We start from the raw sequence: 21279 nt of genomic DNA on the forward strand, positions 1-21279 counted from the left end.
AAGATTATTTTGACTATTCTAGGCCCTTTCCATTTTTATATAAATATTAATTCAGTTTGTTAATCTCCACTAAAAAAAATCTCTTGAGATTTTGATTAAGATTGCGTTGAATTTATAGGTTACTTAGAGAAGTATTGGCAACTTTAACAATACTAAAATTTTCAAGCCATTAACATCATACAGTCTTCCATTTACTTGGTTCAGCTGTTTCTCTTTGAAATAGTTTGTAGTTTCATTTTAGAGTCTTGATGTTTTGTCAAAAATTTTTCTGAATAATTTGTAATTAAAATTTAAAATGTTCTATTTGGTGCTGCAATGTAAAAATACAATTGATTTTTCTTATATTGATTCAGGATTATTGCTAAAGTCATTTATTAAGATAAGGTTTACCTGTAGATTACTTTGGATGTCTATGCATTCAATATATTGCCATTTCTCAATTTTTCTTACTTGTCCCTATGGTTATATGTTGTTGAACAGAAATGACAAGACTGGGCATCGTTGTCCAGTGACCAATTTCAGAAAACTGTTTATCAATGTGTAATAAAGTGGAACGCACATATACACTATAATTCAGCAATCCCACTGAGGCCAACAATTATGGGGTATTCTTGAGTATTTAATCTAAATACTTAGTTTCAACGACATAATTTCAGAAACCAGGAAAATTAAAGGTTTTAATTTTTAAAAAAAATTTTTTTAGTTGTTGATTTTTTATTTATCTCTATGCGGTGCTGAGGATTGAACTCGGTGCCTCCTTACACATGCCAGGCAAGTGCTCTGCCACTGAGCTACAGCCTCAGCCCCTAAAGATTGTGATTTTTGAAGGGGATTTTCTATGTGTCCTAAGTTACAGATATAAGTAAAAAGAACCTATTACAGATTTCTTCTAACTTCTACAGCCTGTGTTTTTTTTCCCCCAGGTTAGTGTTTTCATTACTTTACGTGATTAAAGTCACTTTTCTGTTCCCAGTATTTTAATCTTCTCAGTTCTATCCCAAAGAATTTTTTTTTTGATAATATAAATATCCTACCTAAGCTCGCTGTGATAATCAGCCACTAGGCACTTGTGGACTACTGCGCACCTGAAATGTGGTTAGTCCACTAAGGAACTGAATTTTTCTTCTTCTTTTTCTGTGGTACTGTGGCACCAGGCCATCACTCATGCTAGAATGAGCGCTCCACCATTCAGCTACGTCTCCAGCTCCAGTGAATTGTTAATTTTGCTAAAATGTAAATCTTAACCCTAGACTGCACAGCTAGCATTTTCTTACCCCGCACATTTCTTGATGATATAGTAAGATAAAAGCAGGTAAGCTCCTAACAATGAGCTCTCTCAAATCCGAAGCAAGGGGACTTCCCTCGCTAGCGCATTGGGGGACAGAGAATTCGCTGTACAGGTGACACTAACTTTTACCTGCTGAACTTCCCTTAACAAGGTGCTTTCCCCCAAAATTCCGGGAGAGGTGTACTAAGCATAGTAAGCCGGCTGGCGTAGAGCGGCTGACGTGAGATGGGGGCGCGTTCCAGCTAGACACGGACCCAGTCGCCGGCTAAAGAATGCTGCCTTTTAAAGAACGAAGACTAACGAGACCCGGGCCAGCCGGCAGAAAGGCGGAACGTGCCGGGGTATGCGGCGGCCCTTCTCTGCGGGCGCCGCGCCAGTTGGCCGCGCGCTGCCCTACCTCTTCCCTCCCGCCTGCCCTCCCGCCGCAGCAGCCGGTGGTCGCCTGGCCCCGCCCTCTCCCACCTGGGCGCTCTCGGGTCACGCCTCCCGGAGCGCCCCGCCCCACCGACGTCCGGCCCGCGCGGCGCTCCGGCGCCCAGTCGGCGCGCTGACGTCCGACGCTCCAGGTACTTTCCCCAAGGCCAGCCGGCCCGGCGCGGGGGCGGGGCGGGGCGCGGAGCGCGCATGCGCCGCAGCGCCAGCGCTCTCCCCGGATCGTGCGGGGCCTGAGCCTCTCTGCCGGCGCAGGCTCTGCTCGCGCCACCTCGCTCCCGCCGCTATGTCCGCCACCGTCGAGCGGGAGTTCGAGGAGCTGGATGCTCAGTGTCGCTGGCAACCGCTGTACCTGGTGAGTCGCTGGCCCGCGCGGCGGCTGCAGTCCTCCGGGGACCCAGGCTCGCGCCCGCCGGCTCCCTCCCGCCTCCCCCGCTCCCGCTCAGGGCGGAAGTGGCGGCGCGCGGGCCGCGTCAGGGGCGCGCCTGCGCCGACCGCTGTCGGGCCACTTTTGAGGAAAAGATGTGGTGCGAGGCCTCCTCGTTAGCGCAAGCGCGGACGTTGTTCTGGAGGACGGCTCCACAGCGGCGCCTGGTGGCGGCGTGGATGGCGCGGCGGGGCCGGGGCCGGTGGGCGCGGGGGCCTGGGAGTGCTCATGGAACTGGGGCACCTGTGGGGGCCCCGGCGCGTGCATGTGGACCGGGCGCGGCGCGATATGTGCGTGTGCGCGTGGACTCGGGGGACTGGTGTGGGCTCAGGGGGACCCGGCATGACCCGTGCGTCTGCGCGCGGAGGGACGCGGGGTCCCGGAGAACCCTTGTTGCTCTGGAGCCCCCTCGTGTGCGCCCGGGACTCCGGTCGCATCCTCCAGTTGTGCCCACACCCCCGTGCGAGGCGTTGCTCTTGGACACCTGCTGGTAGGTGTTGTGGCCTGGCGCGGTCGGGGTCGCCCGGCCCCCTCGCGGAGCCTGGGTGGTTGCGGGTGGCCTGTGGGCTCTGACAGGCACCGCCACTCTCCGGCCCCGGAGGGCCTGGTGTCTCTTGCTGGTGGCCCTCCCCGAGGAAAAGGCTCTGGCCGTGGTGGTGCAGTGTGACAGTGTCTTCACCGAGGCATGCTTCGCACCAGTGAGCCTCACAGCTCCCAGACATTTGAACAAGTTCCACAGCTACATGTGCTTGTGCAAGTACAGCCTTGTAAAGACAGCCCTTCCAGAAGATGACCTGATGCCCACAGGCTAGCTCTGTTCTCTTGTCTCTAACCACAGGGTAATTTTGTCCATTCAGCTCTTAAAAATGCAACCCATAGTGTGAACACTTGTGACTAGCTTTTTCTTTTTTTTTTTTTTAACCTATCTTTTTTCTTTTCCTTTCTCTTTCTTTCTTTCTTTTTTTGTACTGGAGACTGAACCCAGGGCCCTTTTAATTGAGCTCGGTTTTTGGTTAAGTTGCTCAAGTTGGCCTTGAACTTGTAGTCCTGTCTCAGCTACCCAGTCGCTGGGTTTACAGGTCCTGAGCCACTGTGCTAGTTAAAACGTTATCTTTTTTAGAGGTGATTTAATTGCTTATGCTGTAGTGTCTAGTCATTAACATATTATTCCAAAGATTGAATTTACTGGTTGAGTGTTTGTTATATGCTGCTCCAGGGGATGTTTGCCTCACTGTGTGTGTGTGTGTGTGTGTGTGTAGGGGGCTTCCTGTAATTCTGGGTGATCCTGGGTTTTTCTCCATTCCATTTAATTAGATGACAATAAAAAATATTTCCTTTATTTTGATGTTTGGAATGTTAAGGTTCTTGAACACATTAGAGGCAGTATTTTAAATACCCTGATTCACATTGGTGAGAGTATGTTACAATAAGGCACTAACTTTTTAAAAATATTTTTTTATTTTTAGTTGAGGGTGGACACAATGCCTTTATTTTATTTGTATGCAGTGCTGAAGATTGAAACTATGACCCCAGCCCCAAGGCACTAGCTTTTTAAAAGAGCTATTATAGAGAATCATTAATGCAAATTCTAGTAGGAATTTTTATGTGATCTTCCCAGCTGTATCTTAGTTACATTTGTCTTAGACTGCTGTTTTCAAGGTACCAGTAATAAAACCAAAATCATATTTAAGAGGAAAAAGGTGAATGCTACAGCTTTTACAGCTTTTTTTTTTTTTTTTTTTTTTTTTTTAACTAGGAATTGAATCCAGGGGTACTTTACTATTAAGCCACAACTCCCACCCTTGTTATGTATTTGTTTTTATTTTGAGACTGAGTCTTGCCAAGTTGCTGAAGGTTTAAATTGGCTGAAGCTCGCCTTGAACTGAGATTGTCCTGTCTCAGTCTCCCAAGACTCAGATTACGGGCCTGTGCAGTTTAATTCAGCTTAACATTTTGGTTAAGCAGTTTGATTAATTATTATTTTTTGAGGATCCAGTGAAAGTTGTGACCCCTTTTGTCGGAAAAAAATGCACATCTTAAAATTTTACATCTGGTTTGAAGGTGGTTTAGCAAACCCTTACATAGTCTAATTCCTAGGAATCTTGTAATTTACTTGATTGGTCAGTGCGTGTATCATTAATTTTTCCTAGTGTAAGAACAAGAGCATTTGTTTGGTTAGTAGACACCATGCTATATGTACTAGTGTTATAATAAAAGTAGGTCACAAACAATTAAAGTTAATAATGAAAGGCAAGTCAGGAAGAGTTTGGGTTAAATATTTTCCTGTGATTCTAGAAAATCCATTTAACCATTCTATAAATAGGTACTGACCAATGGCCTGCCAGCTTTTGCTCCAGGACTTGAAAATTCTGCAGGGAATGCTACTGACAAGTTTCTGCTCCTGACACATATATATTCTGGGACTGTCTTCCTAAAGGGCTTAATTGCAAGACCATATTTTCTTTTGTTTTCTCATAACATCCCTGTTATGTGCCAGTGTTAGGCACTGAGGTTACCTACCTCAGAACTGTCCCTGTTCTTCAGGAGACAGCTAGCTAGTGGGAAGCACTGAATGGGGAAGCAGATAAAAACGTAAGAGTAATCTAATTAGAACAAATTTAAAAAAGCGGTCTGTGTAAAGTCAGTGTTAAGCACAGGGTGCTGTGACTTAATACCTGGGAGCTGCAGTGATGCTTTTTGGAGAATGGAGGGCCTTACCTAAGTCTTGAAGGACAGATTAGATTGCCTGTTGAAGAGGACAAAGAATTGGGAGAATCAGGGTTCCAAGAAGAAACACGTGTGCACAAGGCACAGAGTGGAAAGCTGAGAGAACTACCTGCTGTTATTCTTTTTTAAATATTTTTTAGTTGTTATTCATTTATTTATATGTGATGCTGAGCATCGAACTCAGTGCCTCACACATGTGAGGCGAGCACTCTACCATTTTGCCACAACCCCAGCCCCTGGCTGTTATTCTTTGTTGAGTCTGGTAAAGTTGAGCGGCTGGAGAATAAGGTAGAGCCTAGAAGCCCTTGTAGATCAGAATTTGAACTAATTGATAGGGACTCATTAAGGAATTTAAGCCTGGAATTCCCATGGGATCATATTTTTTAGCAAGATTATCCTGACTGCTAGTGGGTTGGACAGAGCTAAGTGTATACAGGTAGCACTGGGTGAGTCTTGGTGTAACCGGAAGAGAAGTGTTGAGCTCCTGAACTTGGGTTGTGGAAGGCAGAATGAGTGGGAAATAGATTTGAAAAAGAGTAATGTGTTTGGTTTTGAAACTGTTCAGATTTAGTTGAAGTACCTGAGAGATATTGAATAGAAATAGTGGAAGGTATAAATCTGGAATTCAGAGGAGAGGTCTGAGTTGTAAATGTAATTTTGAAAATCCTGAGCATACAAGTGGTGTTTGAGGTCCTAGATGTCAAGGTCACCCAAGGAAGATTTAGAAGATTTGGATATGCTGGATGCCATGGATGGAATATTTATTTTTTAATTTATTGATTTTAATGTGTTCTTTTTAGTTATATGTGACAGTAGAGTGTATTGTTGATATATTATATATACATGGAGTATAACTTGCCATTCTTGTGGTTGTACATGATGTGGAGTTATACTGGTGTATTCATATTATGAATATAGGAAAGTGACGTCTGAGTCATTCTGTTGTCTTTTCCATTCCCAGCCCCCTTTCCCTTTGTCTAATCCAGTGAGCTTCTGCCCTCCTCCCCCCATTGTGTGTTAGCATTCATCTATCAGAGAACATTCAGGCTTTGGTTTTATGGGGGAGTGTCTTATTTCATGTACAGTATAAGAGTAAATAGGGGGCTGAGGATTGTGACTCTGTGGTAGAGCACTTGCCTAGCATATGTGAGGCACTGGGTTTGATTCTCAGCACTGCATATAAATAAATTAATAAAATAAAGGTCCATCAACATCTAAAAATATTTAAAAAAGAGTAAGTAGGAGAAAAGATGCTTGCATTAAAGACTGGAGAGGAACAGCAAGGAAGTGGGGGAGAAGAGGTAGAAGACTGTAGGGCATTGGTAGTCCTCAGGGCCACATGCTGCAGATGCCACCAATAGGGTCCAGGCTGCAAGGGCCCACTGAGTTAAGCAACCAGAAGATAACAGATACCTCATTTAAAAATAGCAGTTTCAGTGTCTTACAGATGCCCAGAGTTGAGAAGGTGGGGAGAAGTACAAATGAGTAAGTGCAGACTTCTTTTAAGAAGTCCAGCTTGAAGAGATGGAGTAGAGAGAGGAACCTAAGATAAAGCATGATTATTTTAGCCTCTGTTTAAACCCTTGCATGGCTTCCCATTGCTCACAATGTAAAATTCAGTTCTTTCTTCTACTCATAAGACCATATGTCCTGCCTGTGTGGTATCATTTTCCATATTATTTTCCTCCCTTTTCCACTATATTCTGTTCCTGGAAATGTGTGTATCTATTCTCCCCTTAGGGCTCTTTATAAATGTAGTTCCCTTTTGCCGTGGTACAATTTCCCCCCTTTTCTACCCCTCTTGCCTAATACCTCCTGCTCATGCTGAAGTCTCCCTTCTCTGGGGAGCCTTCCCAACCCACCCGTGCTGGGTATGAGTCCTTACAACCTTCTGTAGCATCCCATGACTTCCTCTTACATAGTGGTGAGTTATTTCAGGAATACAGTTTGCATTAAGCAAACCACTATTGAAAGTAACACTACTTTGAGCAAGAGAAAAGTGTCAAAGTGGGCTTTCTGCCTTGTTTTTCACAGCAGTGGGTTATGTTCATGATAATATTTATAAGGAGTTGTGCTTTCTTGGCATTGCTGCTGGGGCTAGAAGACCGACTTTGCCATTGAACAAACATCAGATGTAACTGAAAGCTGGATTGGATGGTGTGAGAGAACCTTTGTAATTTTATTGTAGAAATTATCTTACAGGAGAAAGGAATCTAATATTTTGAGTCTGAAACTCTCTGGCCACTTCTCTTTTTACCTTTTATGAACAATTGCTTTAGAACGTGACTTTTGGTAGTAGAAGTTTTCTTACAAATGAATCCTTGAGTTGGAGCAAAACAGGCTTTGTTAGTCCAGGTTAATCTTCTTCACTCAGAGATTCAGGAAGGCAGCACCAGTGTTTTGCACAGAACCAGACACTTGGTAAGCCCTTGATAAATATTTGTTGAATACATGACTTCTTATGAGAAAAGGGCTCTTGATGTTTATGGTACTGCAGGGTTGAGCCTAAACAAAGAAGTAGACTTTGAAGAAATAGAAGAAATGGTTGTTGCAGAGAAAAGGCAGGAACCAGTGATAACAAGAGGACGTAGGTGCAAGAATTAGCCTGGAAAGCATGCAGTTGGCAGAAGTGAGATTTCTGGAAAAGTTAATTTGGTCTTATTGACAAACTAATAACATTAATGGAACCTGAGGTTAATTCCGGCTTTTTCGTCAGTGTTCATGCCTTTAATCACTGGCAATTGCTGTCTGACTCAGCTGGGGCATAAGAAGGACAGAGAAAAGAAATGGAGTTTTGCAAACCTATGGAGTATAGCCATAGGGAAATGGTTAAAAGTTAAGTTGTTGAATGTTTCTACCAAGTGATGGCTCATAATTTGGTTGATTAATCAGGGTTATGAACCAAGGAACTCTTAACAGATTACTTATTAGAAATTTGTAATTCAAATATTGTCAGAATGAGAGTAGATTTTACCATTTATTAGTCAGCGAATTTTTAGAAGTCAGATAACATAACAAGTGCACTCTGTTCTAGTACGTGTTGAGCTTTCCTCATCTGCAACTCCAGAATGCTTCAAAATCTGAAACTTGTTGAGTGCTGACATATCAAAAGTGTCAAATTTGCCACTTTTGATCTAATGTGATGGGTCACATTCAAAACACAGGCACTGTAAAACTATTGTATAAAATTACCTTCAGGTTCTGTGTATGAAATAGATGGATTCATGTTTGGACTTTGGTTCTGTCCCAACACATCTCATTATATATGCAGATATTTGTAAATCCTAAAAGTCCAAAATTGGAAATGCTTTTGCTAAGTGTTTTGGATAAGGGTTACTTAACCTGTATTTGGAGTGGGGTAGCAGTTTGGCAGGTGAGTCAAAGCTGTTTTAGTCCAAAAAAATTCCTTTGCCTACTAGTTACACATTCTTCTGACTGTTGTCTAATCTTAAGATCAGTTATTTTACATGGTTGCACAGACATATTGAATTTCTTGGAAAATTGGCTGCTTTCTCACCTTGGAGCATATGTGGAATGTATTCTATGCCTACCTTACCTATCTGGGAAAGGTAAGGTATGTGTTCCAAACAAGACCATAGTCTCCTTAGGCAAAATTACCTGCTCCTTCTTCAAGTGTGGACCTCATTGTTTTAGAACTATCTACTTATCCATCCAGCTCCTTGAGGATGGCCTTGTTTTTCTGTTTCCTACCATCTACCTATAGAGTCTGAAGCATGTTAAATGCTCAGTAAGTGTTCACTAAACAGGAATATTGCCCCCCTCTTTAAAAATAGAGTACCTGGTTTATTCCAAATTCCTCACTTATGACAGAGGAAACACTGGTCAGATGAAAGATTGTGATTTATGTAATGTTACAGTGTCTGTTAGTTAGATGTCACGATGGGGACCCAAAGCCAGTCCTTCTGATTTTAGTTTTAGAACTGCCCTAATTTGCCAATATGACTACTTACATTGCTCTCTTCTTACAATCTACTTGAGGTTGAGGGCTCTGAGAGAATCGTTTTAATTTTTGATGGCAAGGAGGAAGTAAAATGTGTTATCATAGGTAGGGTCATTTGGGGACTTGAAACCTTTAAAACAGTGTCTGGGATCAGACTTGAAGGGATTTTCAGATCTCCTGAAATGGTGTACTAAATCGTGTGCATGCATGTTCCCGACTATTGAGTTTCTTAAGTGATTGGATAGGTTTTGTCAATCTTTTGTTTTTTTTGGGGGGTGGCACTGGGGATTGAACTCAAGGAGTACCTTACCACTGACCTACATCCCATTCCTTTTTATTTTTTTATTTTGAAACAGGTCTCACTAAGTTGCTGAGGACCTCACTAAGTTGCCAAGGATATGCTTGAATTTATGATCCTCCTTCCTCAGCCTCCCAATTTGCTGCTTTTGTCAGATTCTTAACTGGATCTGTCTCTGCCTGTGCTCATGATTAAGGACCACTACTTGAAGGGAACTCAGCCTTGGGAATGGTGGCCCAATAGAGAATATTTATGTTGAAATCATATTGTTTTGCCTTTGATCTACATTCTGTAGATTACTGGTACCTGTAAATATGGAAAGCCCGAGCCTTTATCCCCTAGCTGTTCTAGTGAGTCTTTAATATCCAGGGAATTCCTGAGCCTCAGTTGTAGAACCTGTATCGCTTTTTCAGTCTGATGTTGCCATGCCTCATTTTTATTCAGATATTCTGCTCACTCTTTTCTTCCTACTTTGTTTTCTTTGGCTCTCAAAATGTAGCCTGGGCAAAACAGAGGTATGGACAGGTGAATTCTAAGTAAACAAATTTAAATTAACATAGGTGTCCTCTTACTTTCTCAGATAAATGTAGGTATGATTCGTTTCCCCTGGAAATTGTCATCTGGATTCACTTTTCTCTGCATTTTGTAGTTCCTCCTAATGTTCTAGGGCAGTCCTTGTCTCTTGTTGGACAGCTGTGAGAGTCAGAACATTTGTGTCAACAAGTATATAGGACTTGTAGTTACATCTGCCTTACTTGGTTGTATATTAAAGCCTAACTTTAAAAAATATGTATTTTTTAGTTATAGTTGGACACAATACCTTTATTTATTTATTTAGTAATAAATTTATTTATTTGTTTATTTTTATGTGGTACTGAGGATTGAACCCAGAGCCTCGCACTTGCTATGCGAGCACTCTACCACTGAGCCACAACCCCAGCCTCCCCCGCAACTCAGTTTTGCAAGTAAAATTTAAAACATAGTATATAACCGAGGAAGAGGTATACTGTTCAGCAGGCCAATTTTAAAGAATAAAAATTCCTCCAGTGGCTTGGAGGCTGAGGCAGGAGGATCACGAATTCAAAGCCAGCCTCTGTAACTGATCAAGCACTAAGCTACTCAGTGTGACCCTGTCTCTAAATAACATATATAAAAAGGGCTGGGGATGTGGCTCAGTGTTAAATTCCCCTGGGTCTAATCTCTGGTACCAAAACCAACCAAACAAAAACCCTTCCCAGGTTCTGGGGATTTAACCCAGGGACATACCTCTGAGCTAAGGCCTGAGTCCCCAACTCTACCCCACAAGCCCTTTTTATTTTTGAAGCATTTGTCTCTAAGTTTCTGAGGCTGGCCTTGAATTTGTGCTTCTCCTACTGCTGCCTCCTAAATTGCTGGGATTACAGGCATGGGCCTCTTTGCCTGTTATTATTTAATTTTTACTAATTGCACAGAATAGTTGGCTTCATTGTGGTTAAAGGGTGCATGCATGTAACATAATTTGATCAATTTCACTCCCAAGTCCTTCCCTTGTCCACCCCTCCTCCTCCCTTAAATAATATCAATCTGAGTAGACTACTAACCTTTTATATTCTTAATTGCAGGGCTGTTGTTTGAAATAGCTATTAAAATAAATGTAATACCATTTTAAATGTATTGATATAGTGCTAATTTAATGTTATTTATGTGATACCCTAGGTTCAGGAGGTTACTTTGACTTAATAGTGAGGTTCTAGCTTTTAAAGATCATAGGTGCCTTTAGACACCTTTAAGGTAAAACCTGTGTATGATAGAAATGTCTTCATATTTAAAATTCCCCAATATGTAGCATGTGATTTCAGATAGAATCATAACCCTCCCTCCCCCAAAAGACTGTTGATGTTGATGATCCCCAGGGTAGGAAGTCCTGGTCAAGAAATTGATTAAAGCTTGAGATGCTTTGATTATGGATTTCTGGTATCATTTTCAATGTGAAGTTTGTGTTTATTTACGTGCCTCTGGATTTCTTCCAAATCTCAATATTTCTAATTTAATGCATCTTTTGTTCTGCCAGTTTCATTTATTCATGTCGCTGATCCTTCATACCCTTGTCTCAAGTTGCTTTCATTCCTTTGGAGAAAAAATCTCATACTACATCACTTTATTTCTTCTTTCACTGTATTTGAGCAGTTTTATGTTATGAGAGCTGTTCATTCCTCTTTCTAGTTGATAGTGCTTCTAGGAATTCATAGTCTGAATAGGTTAAATTAAGGTTATATGGCTCCTGTAGTTTGTATTACTCTGACTAGTGAAGCACCTGGGACCCTAGAATGACTTTAGAAAATTGCAGTTACCAGGGGGAAAAAAAAGTGCAGTACTCCATGTCAGTGGCACCTGCTTCTGCTCTGCTTTTTATTTTAACAAGCAAAACTACACAACATAGACCCATTTCAAACTTTATAAACAAAGAACATTTTTAAAAATCTCTGTTATGGTCATTACACATCATGGTCAGGGTAAAATATAATATTTTATCATATCAATATTTTAGTATTCAGTACATAACTTCATTCTGTATGTAGCATACAGAAAAATTTACACCCAGTGTAGTTTATTTCCCCTTGAATTATTATGATAGAACAGGAAATAACAATTTAGGAAATCCGAAAAGAATAATCTGATTCTGTAAGAAAAGATTAAGACTTTAAGATAATCCCAAGTGGACAGTGAGCTTTTACTTGTTGTAGGACATACCTAAATTTCTTTGTTTATACTTAAATCCTGAGGTAAATCCTAGATTATCTGGTGAAGTGTTTATTTTTATTAGTCAGATGTGCATATACTCTATTAAATATTGTAGAAGGACATGATGAAGTATCTTGCATTCTTTGAAAACCCACTATTATTTTAAGATGCTCAGTTTCGTTTCTGCCCTTAATGCAGGCCTATCTTGGAGGTAACTGTTGCTTAAGTTCCAGACCACTGCAATAGGGCAGATCTTGTAGTAATGTGAATCACATGAGTTTTTTTGTTTGTTTGTTTCCCTGTATAAAAGTTACATTTACCCGATATTGTACTCTATTAAGTATGCAATAGCATTTTGTCTAAAGGCTCAGTGGTAGAGCCCTTGCCTAGCATGTCTGGGGCACTGGGTTCGATTCTTAGCATCACATATAAATAAATGAATAAAACAAAGGTCCATCAACATCTAAAAAAAATTTTTTTAAGAATACACATACCTTAGTTGAAAAAGTTTTATTGCCAAAAAGTGCCAGTAACCTTTAGCTCTTGGAAAATTGATGATGATAGACTTCCTCCATGCAGGGTTGCCACAAATTTCAATTTGTAGAAAGAAAAAGAAAAAAAGCAATATATTTAAAGCACAGTAATATATTATAAATCAAGTTATGTCTGTGTACCTGTCACTCATTGGTTGAGGAGACAAAATCCCTGATGGACTAAGTTCTCTGAATCACAGTTCTCTTTGAGGAGCTCTCTTTGAAGAAAAGAGTTTTAAGAATAAAGTAGCTAATCTTGACTGAGCTCCTACTGCATGTCAGGCAAGGGCTATGTACTTCATGTGTATTATTTTCATATCTACTACTATGATTATAGATTGGAAGATATCAGCTGTTAGTGAGGATGTGAAGGAATTAGAATCCTGGTCAGTTACATGATTTGTAGTTCTTTTCTCCCATACATTTTCTTTTTATTCTTTTAGTGGTATTATTTGATATGTTAAAGTTTTTAATTTTGATGAAGGCCAATTTATCTAGTTTTCTGTTGTTTGCTACATTTTTTGTATCACATTTAAGAAATCATTGCCAAATCCAAATTTATGAGTATTTTCATTTCCTATATTTTCTACTGAGTGTTACAGTTTTAGTTCTTATTTAAGTCTTTTGTCCATTTGAATTAATTTTTATGTTTTAGGATAATGGTCTAACTTCATTCTTTTGCATGGGGATATTTGGTTTCTGCAGTACTATATGCTAAAAAGATTGTCTTTTCCCATTTGAATGGTCTTGGCATTCTTGTTGGAAATCAATTAACTAAAGATGTGACAGTATATTTTGGGGTTCTCTGCCTGCTATCCCATGGAGGATCTGTTTATCTGTCTTTATGCTATTACAGAACTGACTTGATTATTGTAGCTTTGTAATGGGCTTTGAAATTGGGACCTTGGAGTCCTTAGGGTTTGCTCTTCATTTTCAAGATTGTTTTGGTTGTTCAGAGTACATTGAAAGTTTAGGGGGCTGGAGGTGTGGCTCAAGCAGTAGCGCGCTCGCCTGGCATGCGTGCGGCCTGGGTTCAGTCCTCAGCACCACATACCAACAGAGATGTTGTGTCCGCCGAGAACTAAAAAATAAATATATTTTTTTTAAACCATCAGGGCTTTTTTTTTTTTTTTTTAAAGAGAGTGAGAGAGGAGAGAGAGTGAGAGAGAGAGAGAATTTTTAATATTTATTTTTTAGTTCTCGGTGGACACAACATCTTTGTTGGTATGTGGTGCTGAGGATCGAACCCGGGCCGCACGCATGCCAGGCGAGCGCGCTACCGCTTGAGCCACATCCCCAGCCCGTAAAAAATAAATATTAAAAATTCTCTCTCTCTCTCTCTCTCTCTCTCTCTCTCTCTCTCTCTCTCTCTCCTCTCTCACTCTCTCTTTAAAAAAAAAAAAAAAGAAAGTTTAGGATTTTTTTCTGGTTTTCAAAAATTGTCCTTAGGATTTTGATAGAGAGCACATTAAATTAGTGGTTTGTATAGTATTGCCTTCTTAATACAGATTCCTATAAATATGACACATCTTTTTATTTAGGTCTGTAATATCTTTCAGTGGTGTTTTGTAGTTTTCAGTGTATAAGTCTTTGCCTCCTTGACTAAATTTATTCCCATGTTTTGTTTTTTTTTGGTGCTCTTATAGATAGGGTTGTTTTATTAATGTCTTTTTTTGAGTTGTTCATTTCTAGAGTATGATTGGTTTGTATGTTATCTTGTAACTTTGATGAATTTGTTAGTTTTAACAGTTTTTTTGTGAATTCTTTTTAGGGTTTTTCTGCTTATGATATCCTGTCATTTGTGAAGAGGGAGTTTAACCTCTTCTTTCTGGTGTGGATGCCTATTATTTATTTTTTGTTTAATTGCTCTGGTTAGAGCTTTTCATATTGAGGTGATTAGATCAGGCGTCCTTGTCTTGTTCTTGTCCAGTTAATTTTTTTCTAAATAAGTACCTGCTTATATTATGCTATTTGTTGAATAATCCACACCCGCATTTACAATGCCATCTTCATAATTTATACAATTAAACTTAACGGGTGTTGAGTGAGTGACAAGTGGACAATAGTTTACATAATCTGTTCACTCTCCACCCGTTCATACTCATTCCCTTCATTTTACTCACTTGTGCACATCTTGTGTTATTGATAGTTCTTGCAACATACCAAGTTATTCCTCCTTTTGTTAATATTTTTTAGTGTACTTCCACCTCCTTGTTGCTTCCCATAGGCTGGCTGTTTGCCTGGTCCTGCCTTGCCTTGTTCTTCACAGGCATGCTTCTGCTCAGTCTTCAGGCTTAGTAATATTCTGTGTGCCTCACTTCCTCAAGTTTACTTATGGCACTTATTAGATTTAAGGAAAATTCTGAGGCCTGATTTTTTTTATTTTTATTATTAGTTGTTCAAAACATTACATAGCTCTTGACATATCATATTTCATACATTTGATTCAAGTGGGTTATGAACTCCCATTTTTACCCTGTATACAGATTGCAGAATCACATCAGTTACACATCCACATTTTTACATAATGCCATACTAGTGTCTGTTGTATTCTGTTGCCTTTCCTATCCTCTACTATCCCCCCTCCCCTCCCCTCCCCTCCCATTTTCTCTCTCTACCCCATCTACTGTAATTCATTTCTCTCCCTTGTTTTTTTTCCCCTTTCCCCTCACTTCCTCTTATATGTAATTTTGTATGACAATGCGGGTGTCCTTCCATTTCCATGCAATTTCCCTTCTCCCTCCCTTTCCCTCCTACCTCTCGTTCCTGTTTAATGTTAATCTTCTTCTCATGCTCTTCCTCCCTGCTCTGTTCTTAGTTGCTCTCCTTATATCAAAGAAGACATTTGGCATTTGTTTTTTAGGGATTGGCTAGCTTCACTTAGCATAATCTGCTCTAATGCCATCCATTTCCCTGCAAATGCCATGATTTTGTCATTTTTTAGTGCTGAGTAATACTTCATTGTGTATAAATGCCACTTTTTTTTATCCATTCATCTATTGAAGGGTATCTAGGGTAGTTCCACAGTATAGCTATTGTGAATTGTGCTGCTATGAACATCGATGTAGCAGTATCCCTATAGTACGCTCTTTTGAGGTCTTCAGGGAATAGTCCGAGAAAGGGAATAGCTGGGTCAATTGGTGGTTTCATTCCCAGCTTTCCCAGGAATCTCCATACTGCTTTCCAAATTGGCCGCACCAATTTGCAGTCCCACCAGCAATGTACAAGTGTACCCTTTTCTCCACATCCTCGCCAGCACTTGTTGTTGTTTGACTTCATCATGGCTGCCAATCTTACTGGAGTGAGATGGTATCTTAGGGTGGTTTTGATTTGCATTTCTCTGACTGCTAGAGATGGTGAGCATTTTTTCATGTACTTGTTGATTGATTGTATATCCTCCTCTGAGAAGTGTCTGTTCAGGTCCTTGGCCCATTTATTGATTGGGTTATTTGTTTTCTTATTGTTTAATTTTTTGAGTTCTTTGTATACTCTGGATATTAGGGCTCTATCTGAAGTGTGAGGAGTAAAAATTTGTTCCCAGGATGTAGGCTCCCTATTTACCTCTCTTATTGTTTCTCTTGCTGAGAAAAAACTTTTTAGTTTGAGTAAGTCCCATTTGTTGATTCTTGTTACTAACTCTTGTGCTATGGGTGTCTTATTAAGGAATTTGGAGCCCGACCCCACAGTATGTAGATTGGAGCCAACTTTTTCTTCTATCAGACGCAGAGTCTCTGTTTTGATATCAAGCTCCTTGATCCATTTTGAGTTAATTTTTGTGCATGGCAAGAGAAAGGGATTCAGATTCATTTTGTTGCATATGGATTTCCAGTTTTCCCAGCACCATTTGTTGAAGATGCTATCCTTTCTCCATTGCATGCTTTTGGCACCTTTGTCTAATATAAGGTACTTGTAATTTTGTGGATTGGTCTGTGTCCTCTGTTCTGTACCATTGGTCTACCTGCCTGTTTTGGTACCAGTACCATGCTGTTTTTGTTACTATTGCTCTGTAGTATAGTTTAAAATCTGGTATCGCTATACCACCAGTTTCACTCTTCCTGTTTAGAATTGCTTTTGCTATTCTGGGTCTTTTATTTTTCCATATGAATTTCATGATTGCTTTTTCTATTTCTGCGAGGAATGCCGTTGGGATTTTGATTGGCATTGCATTAAACCTATAGAGTACTTTTGGTAATATGGCCATTTTAATGATATTAATTCTGCCTATCCATGAACAAGGTATATCTTTCCACCTTCTAAGGTCTTCTTCTATTTCTCTCTTTAGGGTTCTGTAGTTTTCGTTATATAGTTCTTTCACCTCTTTTGTTAGGTTGATTCCCAAGTATTTTATTTATTTATTTTTTTTTTGAGGATATTGTGAATAGGGTGGTTGTTCTCATTACCATTTCAGAGGATTTGTCACTGATATACAGGAATGCCTTTGATTTATGCATGTTGATTTTATATCCTGCCACTTTGCTGAATTCATTTACTAGCTCTAGAAGTTTCTTGGTAGAACCTTTTGAGTCTGCTAGATATAGGATCATGTCATCCGCAAATAGTGATAATTTAAGTTCTTCTTTTCCTATCTTTATGCCTTTAATTTCTTTTGTCTAATTGCTCTGGCCAGTGTTTCGAGAACTATGTTGAACAGAAGTGGTGAAAGAGGGCATCCCTGTCTTGTTCCAGATTTTAGAGGGAATGCCTTCAATTTTTCTCCGTTCAGAATGATGCTAGCCTGAGGCTTAGCATAGATAGCTTTTACAATATTGAGGTATGTTCCTGTTATCCCTAGTTTTTCTTGTGTTTTGAACATAAAGGGATGCTGTACTTTGTCGAATGCTTTTTCTGCATCTATCGAGGTGATCATATGGCCTGTTTTTTTTTTTAAAGAAAAAGATTATTAAGGGGCTGGGGTTGTGGCTCAGCGGTAGAGCGCTTGCCTAGCACAGGTGAGGCCCTGGGTTTGATCCTCAGCACCACATAAAAATAAATAAATAAAATAAAGGTATTGTGTCCAACTATAACTAAAAAATTAAAAAATATATACTTTTTAAAAAAGAAAAGATTGTTAAATACAGTTGTACAAATAGCAGCAAAAATGAACAATAAGAAAGTTGCTGGGGCTGGGAATGTGGCTCAAGCGGTAGCATGCTCGCCTGGCATGCGTGCGGCCCTGGTTCGATCCTCAGCACCACATACAAACAAAGATGTTGTGTCTGCCGAAAACTAAAAAAATAAAAAATAAATATTAAAATTCTCTCTCTCTCTCTGAAAAAGAAAAAAGAAAGAAAGTTGCTGATGTATGCATTTTCTTTCTGTAAAGATAACCAGATAAATGTTAGATGTGAAAAATTCACTTCAAGAAAGTGAGATGAGATTATTTAGGGCATGTGAAATACTGTAAGAAGTAAAGAAAACTCTGATTTAGTTTCCCAAATTGCAAGAGCAAGTTGTTAAACTTAGAGGGCTGGGGGTGTAGCTCATTGGTAGAGTGCTTGCTTAGCATGCACAGGGCCCTGGGTTCAACCCCCAGCTTCACTCTTAATGAACAGATGAATGAATGAATGCATGCACAGAATTGTAAAGCATTCTTTAGATTTCAGGACACAATTGTTGAAATAAAAATTTCAGGACTAACAGATATCACAGAACCCCAAGGTAGCTTAAGCAAAATCTCTCAGAACTCAGGGAAAAGATGTTAAAAAAAAAAATAGGTTTTTTGAGAGATTACCTAGAACACAAAGATTTCAGATCTGTGTGATAAGGAGTGCTGAAATGACATAGACCAGTGAAATAGTGAAGAGAGAACTCTGAGCTGAAGAGAGCTTGGATCCCAAGGATTAAAAAATACTGCAAGGATGGGCTGGGGTTGTGGCTCAGTGGTAGAGCACTCGCCTAGCACATGCAAGGCCCTGGGTTTGATCCTCAGCACCACATATAAATAAATAAAATAAAGATATTGTGTCCAAGTACAAATAAAAAATAAATATTAAACAACAACAACAAAAACTGCAAGGAACACAAACCAGTTGCGTTTAGGGAAGAACAAATTCAGATTAGCATCAGATTTACCTTCCCTGACACTGAAGATGGTGGAGCAGTGTCAGTAAAGTGTTGGGAGAAATGGAACAGGTGTAGAAAGTAGGTTTGGACAGTGAAACAGATAAAATCTACACTTAACTCATATTATGATTATAGTTGTGAAACTTATTGCAAGCAATAAATATTTTTGAATAATTTGAAAAATGTAAAAAATATGGATCCAAAGTTCTAGATTATTTGAAGAAAATAAGGGGCATTGTGCTGTAGGAAGAGGTTTTACTAAAAAGACTTTATTAAAATATGTTTTTACATTAGTAGAAAAATACTAGTTCAAATTTTTTTTTTCCTTTTGGTACTTGGGATTGAACCTAGGGGTGATTAATCACTGAGCCATATCCCCGGCCCTTTTATTTTTTATTTTGAGACATAGTCTTGTTAAATTGCTTAGAGCCTCACTAAGTTGCTGAGGCTGGCTTTGAAATTGGGATCCTCCTGCCTCAGCTTCCCAGGTTGCTGGGATTACAGGTATGCAGCACCACACACGGCTTCAAACATGTTTTTTTTTGTTTTTTGTTTTAATTTAAAACCAATCCTTAGTAGACTAGAAATGGTATTTTTAATTCTAAAATAGAGAAACAAAGAAAACTTTATTGATATAGCAAATGATAAGGGGAAAGGAAATATAGAAAATAGCCGTCTTTAAATTGGGTAAAGATAAAAGTCAATGGATTTGGTCACAGTTTATAAATTAAAGCAAGAAAAAAAGTATTAATGAACCAAACATTTAAAATAACAAATGAATCAAAGCTTTGTAAGGAAAGAATGAATAAAAACAAAAAGTAGAAATAAATGAGATAGCATCCCAATAAACAGGTCAGTTTGACCTGTGATAGTCTAAAAATTCTAATATCAACAGATGTAATGGAGAAATATAAAACAATGGGCTTGGACTGTGGCTCAGTGGTAGAGTGCTCACCTAGCAGGGGCGAGGGCCTGGGTTCGATTCTTAACACCACATAAAAATAAAGTAATTAATTAAAGATATTGTGTCCAACTATAACTAAAAAATAAATATTAAAAAAGAATATAATATAAAACAAAATATCATTCCCAAGTTACTTCTGGGGCTATAGAGTGTCCAGTACAAGGGAATGGAATATAATTTGCTTAAGCAACTGAAGGAAAAAAACAAAATTGATAACCGTTAAATAGCCACAGAAAATTTTAAATACTTAAGAATTAAGTACTTAAGCTTAACAAGAAATGTGTTGAATTTATTTTAAGAAACAAAGCTCTATTGAGTGAAAAGGAAGACTTAAATAAATGGAGAAACAAATTAATTCTTGATGGAAGATTAGGTATTGTAAATATTTCAGTTCTTTCCATATTGACATATTTATAATGTGATTTTAAAATGTCAGCATGAAAGTTCAAATTTAAGATTCCTTACTCTTAAGAAAGAGTAAGCAGTACAGAAGAATAAGACAATGTTTCACCACCCCTCCCCCCCAAAAAAGCTAGGTGGTGTTGAAAGTGAGACAAAAATCTCATTGCGTCTCTTGACAAGAAAGGCCCTTAATTTAGGAGATTGTCAAGAAGTACTTTGAAAAATAAGTACAATTTTATTAAAGAATATTCATCACATTGCTTTAACAATTGTGCAGTTTTGGAAATCTAATTGTCTAGGGATAGGGCAAAATACTGTGTATCTATTGCAAAATGCACTGCATTTTGTAGTTTCTGTTATTTGAATATGTGTGTCCCTCCAAAACTCAGATATTGAAACCTGTTCCCAGAGCAGTAGTGGTTAGAGAGAGAGCCTTTGGGAGATGATATGGTCATGGGGTGGAGCCTTATGAATGGGATTAGTACCCTTTTAAAGTGGCTTGAGGCAGCCTGATTCCCCTTTACCACGTGTAGACTCAACAAGGTGGTGCCACCGTTGAGGCAGAGAGCAAGCCCTTGCCAGATTCCAAGTCTCCTGGTACCTTTGCCCTAGACTTCCCAGCCTCCAAAACTGTGAGCAATACATTTCTTTAGTTTATAAATTATCAAGTTTAAGTCTGAGGCAGGAGGACCACAAGTTCAAGACCAGCCTCAGAAACTGAGCAAGATCCTGATTCAAATTATAGATAAATAAATAATAAGGTTGAGCTCAGTGGTAAAGTACTAGCCTAGTACGTGCACGCCCCTGGATTCAATCCCCAGCACTGCAAGAAAAAGAAACAAAGGAAAAAAAAAAGGAGTAGGCTTAGTGCAGCAGCACATGTCTGTGGCCCCAGCTATTCATGAGGCTGAGGCAGAAGGATCACACCCGTACCTAGGAGTTGAAGGCCATCCTGGAGTAACATAACCCAAGGTGGTGATAGGGATGTGTTGGCAGAAAAAGATATTTTAAGAGATTGAAGCAGGTAAATATATAATATTCCTTATACTCCTGTGTTTGTAAACAAATTGAAATACGGTAGTCCCGGTGTCTGGTTTTGCTTTCCATGGTTTCAGTTACTTGCAGTTAATGCCCACAAGCATTAGTGGAAAATTCCAGACACAATTCGTAAATTTTAAATTGCATGCTATTCTGAGTAGTGTTTTGAGTAGCATAACAAAAAGTCTTCTGCTGACCTGCCTGAAACATGAGGCATCCATTTGCCTAGTGTGTGTACACACTGTATATGCCACCCTGCCCTTGAAGCATTTAGGCAGTGCACTGCTTGCATTCAGGCAGCCCTTGTGTTATCTCATGGCTCCAAAGAACAAAAGTAGTGAAGCTGACAGCTTGGGTATGCCAGAAAGAAGCCAGGAAGCTCTTCCTTTAAGAGAAAAGGTGTACATTCTCAAGAAAACAGTCAT

The 21279-nt window shown here is 39.5% G+C and overlaps 1 protein-coding gene across 3 annotated transcripts in view; it reads left to right on the plus strand.

Annotated features, from left to right (window-relative positions):
• Positions 1–1783: 1783 nt before the first annotated feature.
• PTPN2 (protein tyrosine phosphatase non-receptor type 2) overlaps positions 1784–21279 on the plus strand; it is an 83412-nt gene continuing 63916 nt past the window's right edge. Inside the window, exon 1 of one of the 3 annotated variants that reach the window (XM_081262875.1) lies at positions 1784–2075. In XM_081262875.1, coding sequence (XP_081119001.1) covers positions 2007–2075 — 69 coding nt within the window. In that variant the 5' untranslated portion in view covers positions 1784–2006. Of the gene's footprint in view, positions 2076–2311; positions 2438–21279 lie in introns of those variants that run through there. The other 2 variants (XM_081262876.1, XM_081262877.1) reach the window with 2 other exon arrangements.

This window comes from Spermophilus citellus (genome assembly GCF_964194105.1).
Source record: "Spermophilus citellus genome assembly, chromosome: 12".
NCBI lineage: Eukaryota > Metazoa > Chordata > Mammalia > Rodentia > Sciuridae > Spermophilus > Spermophilus citellus.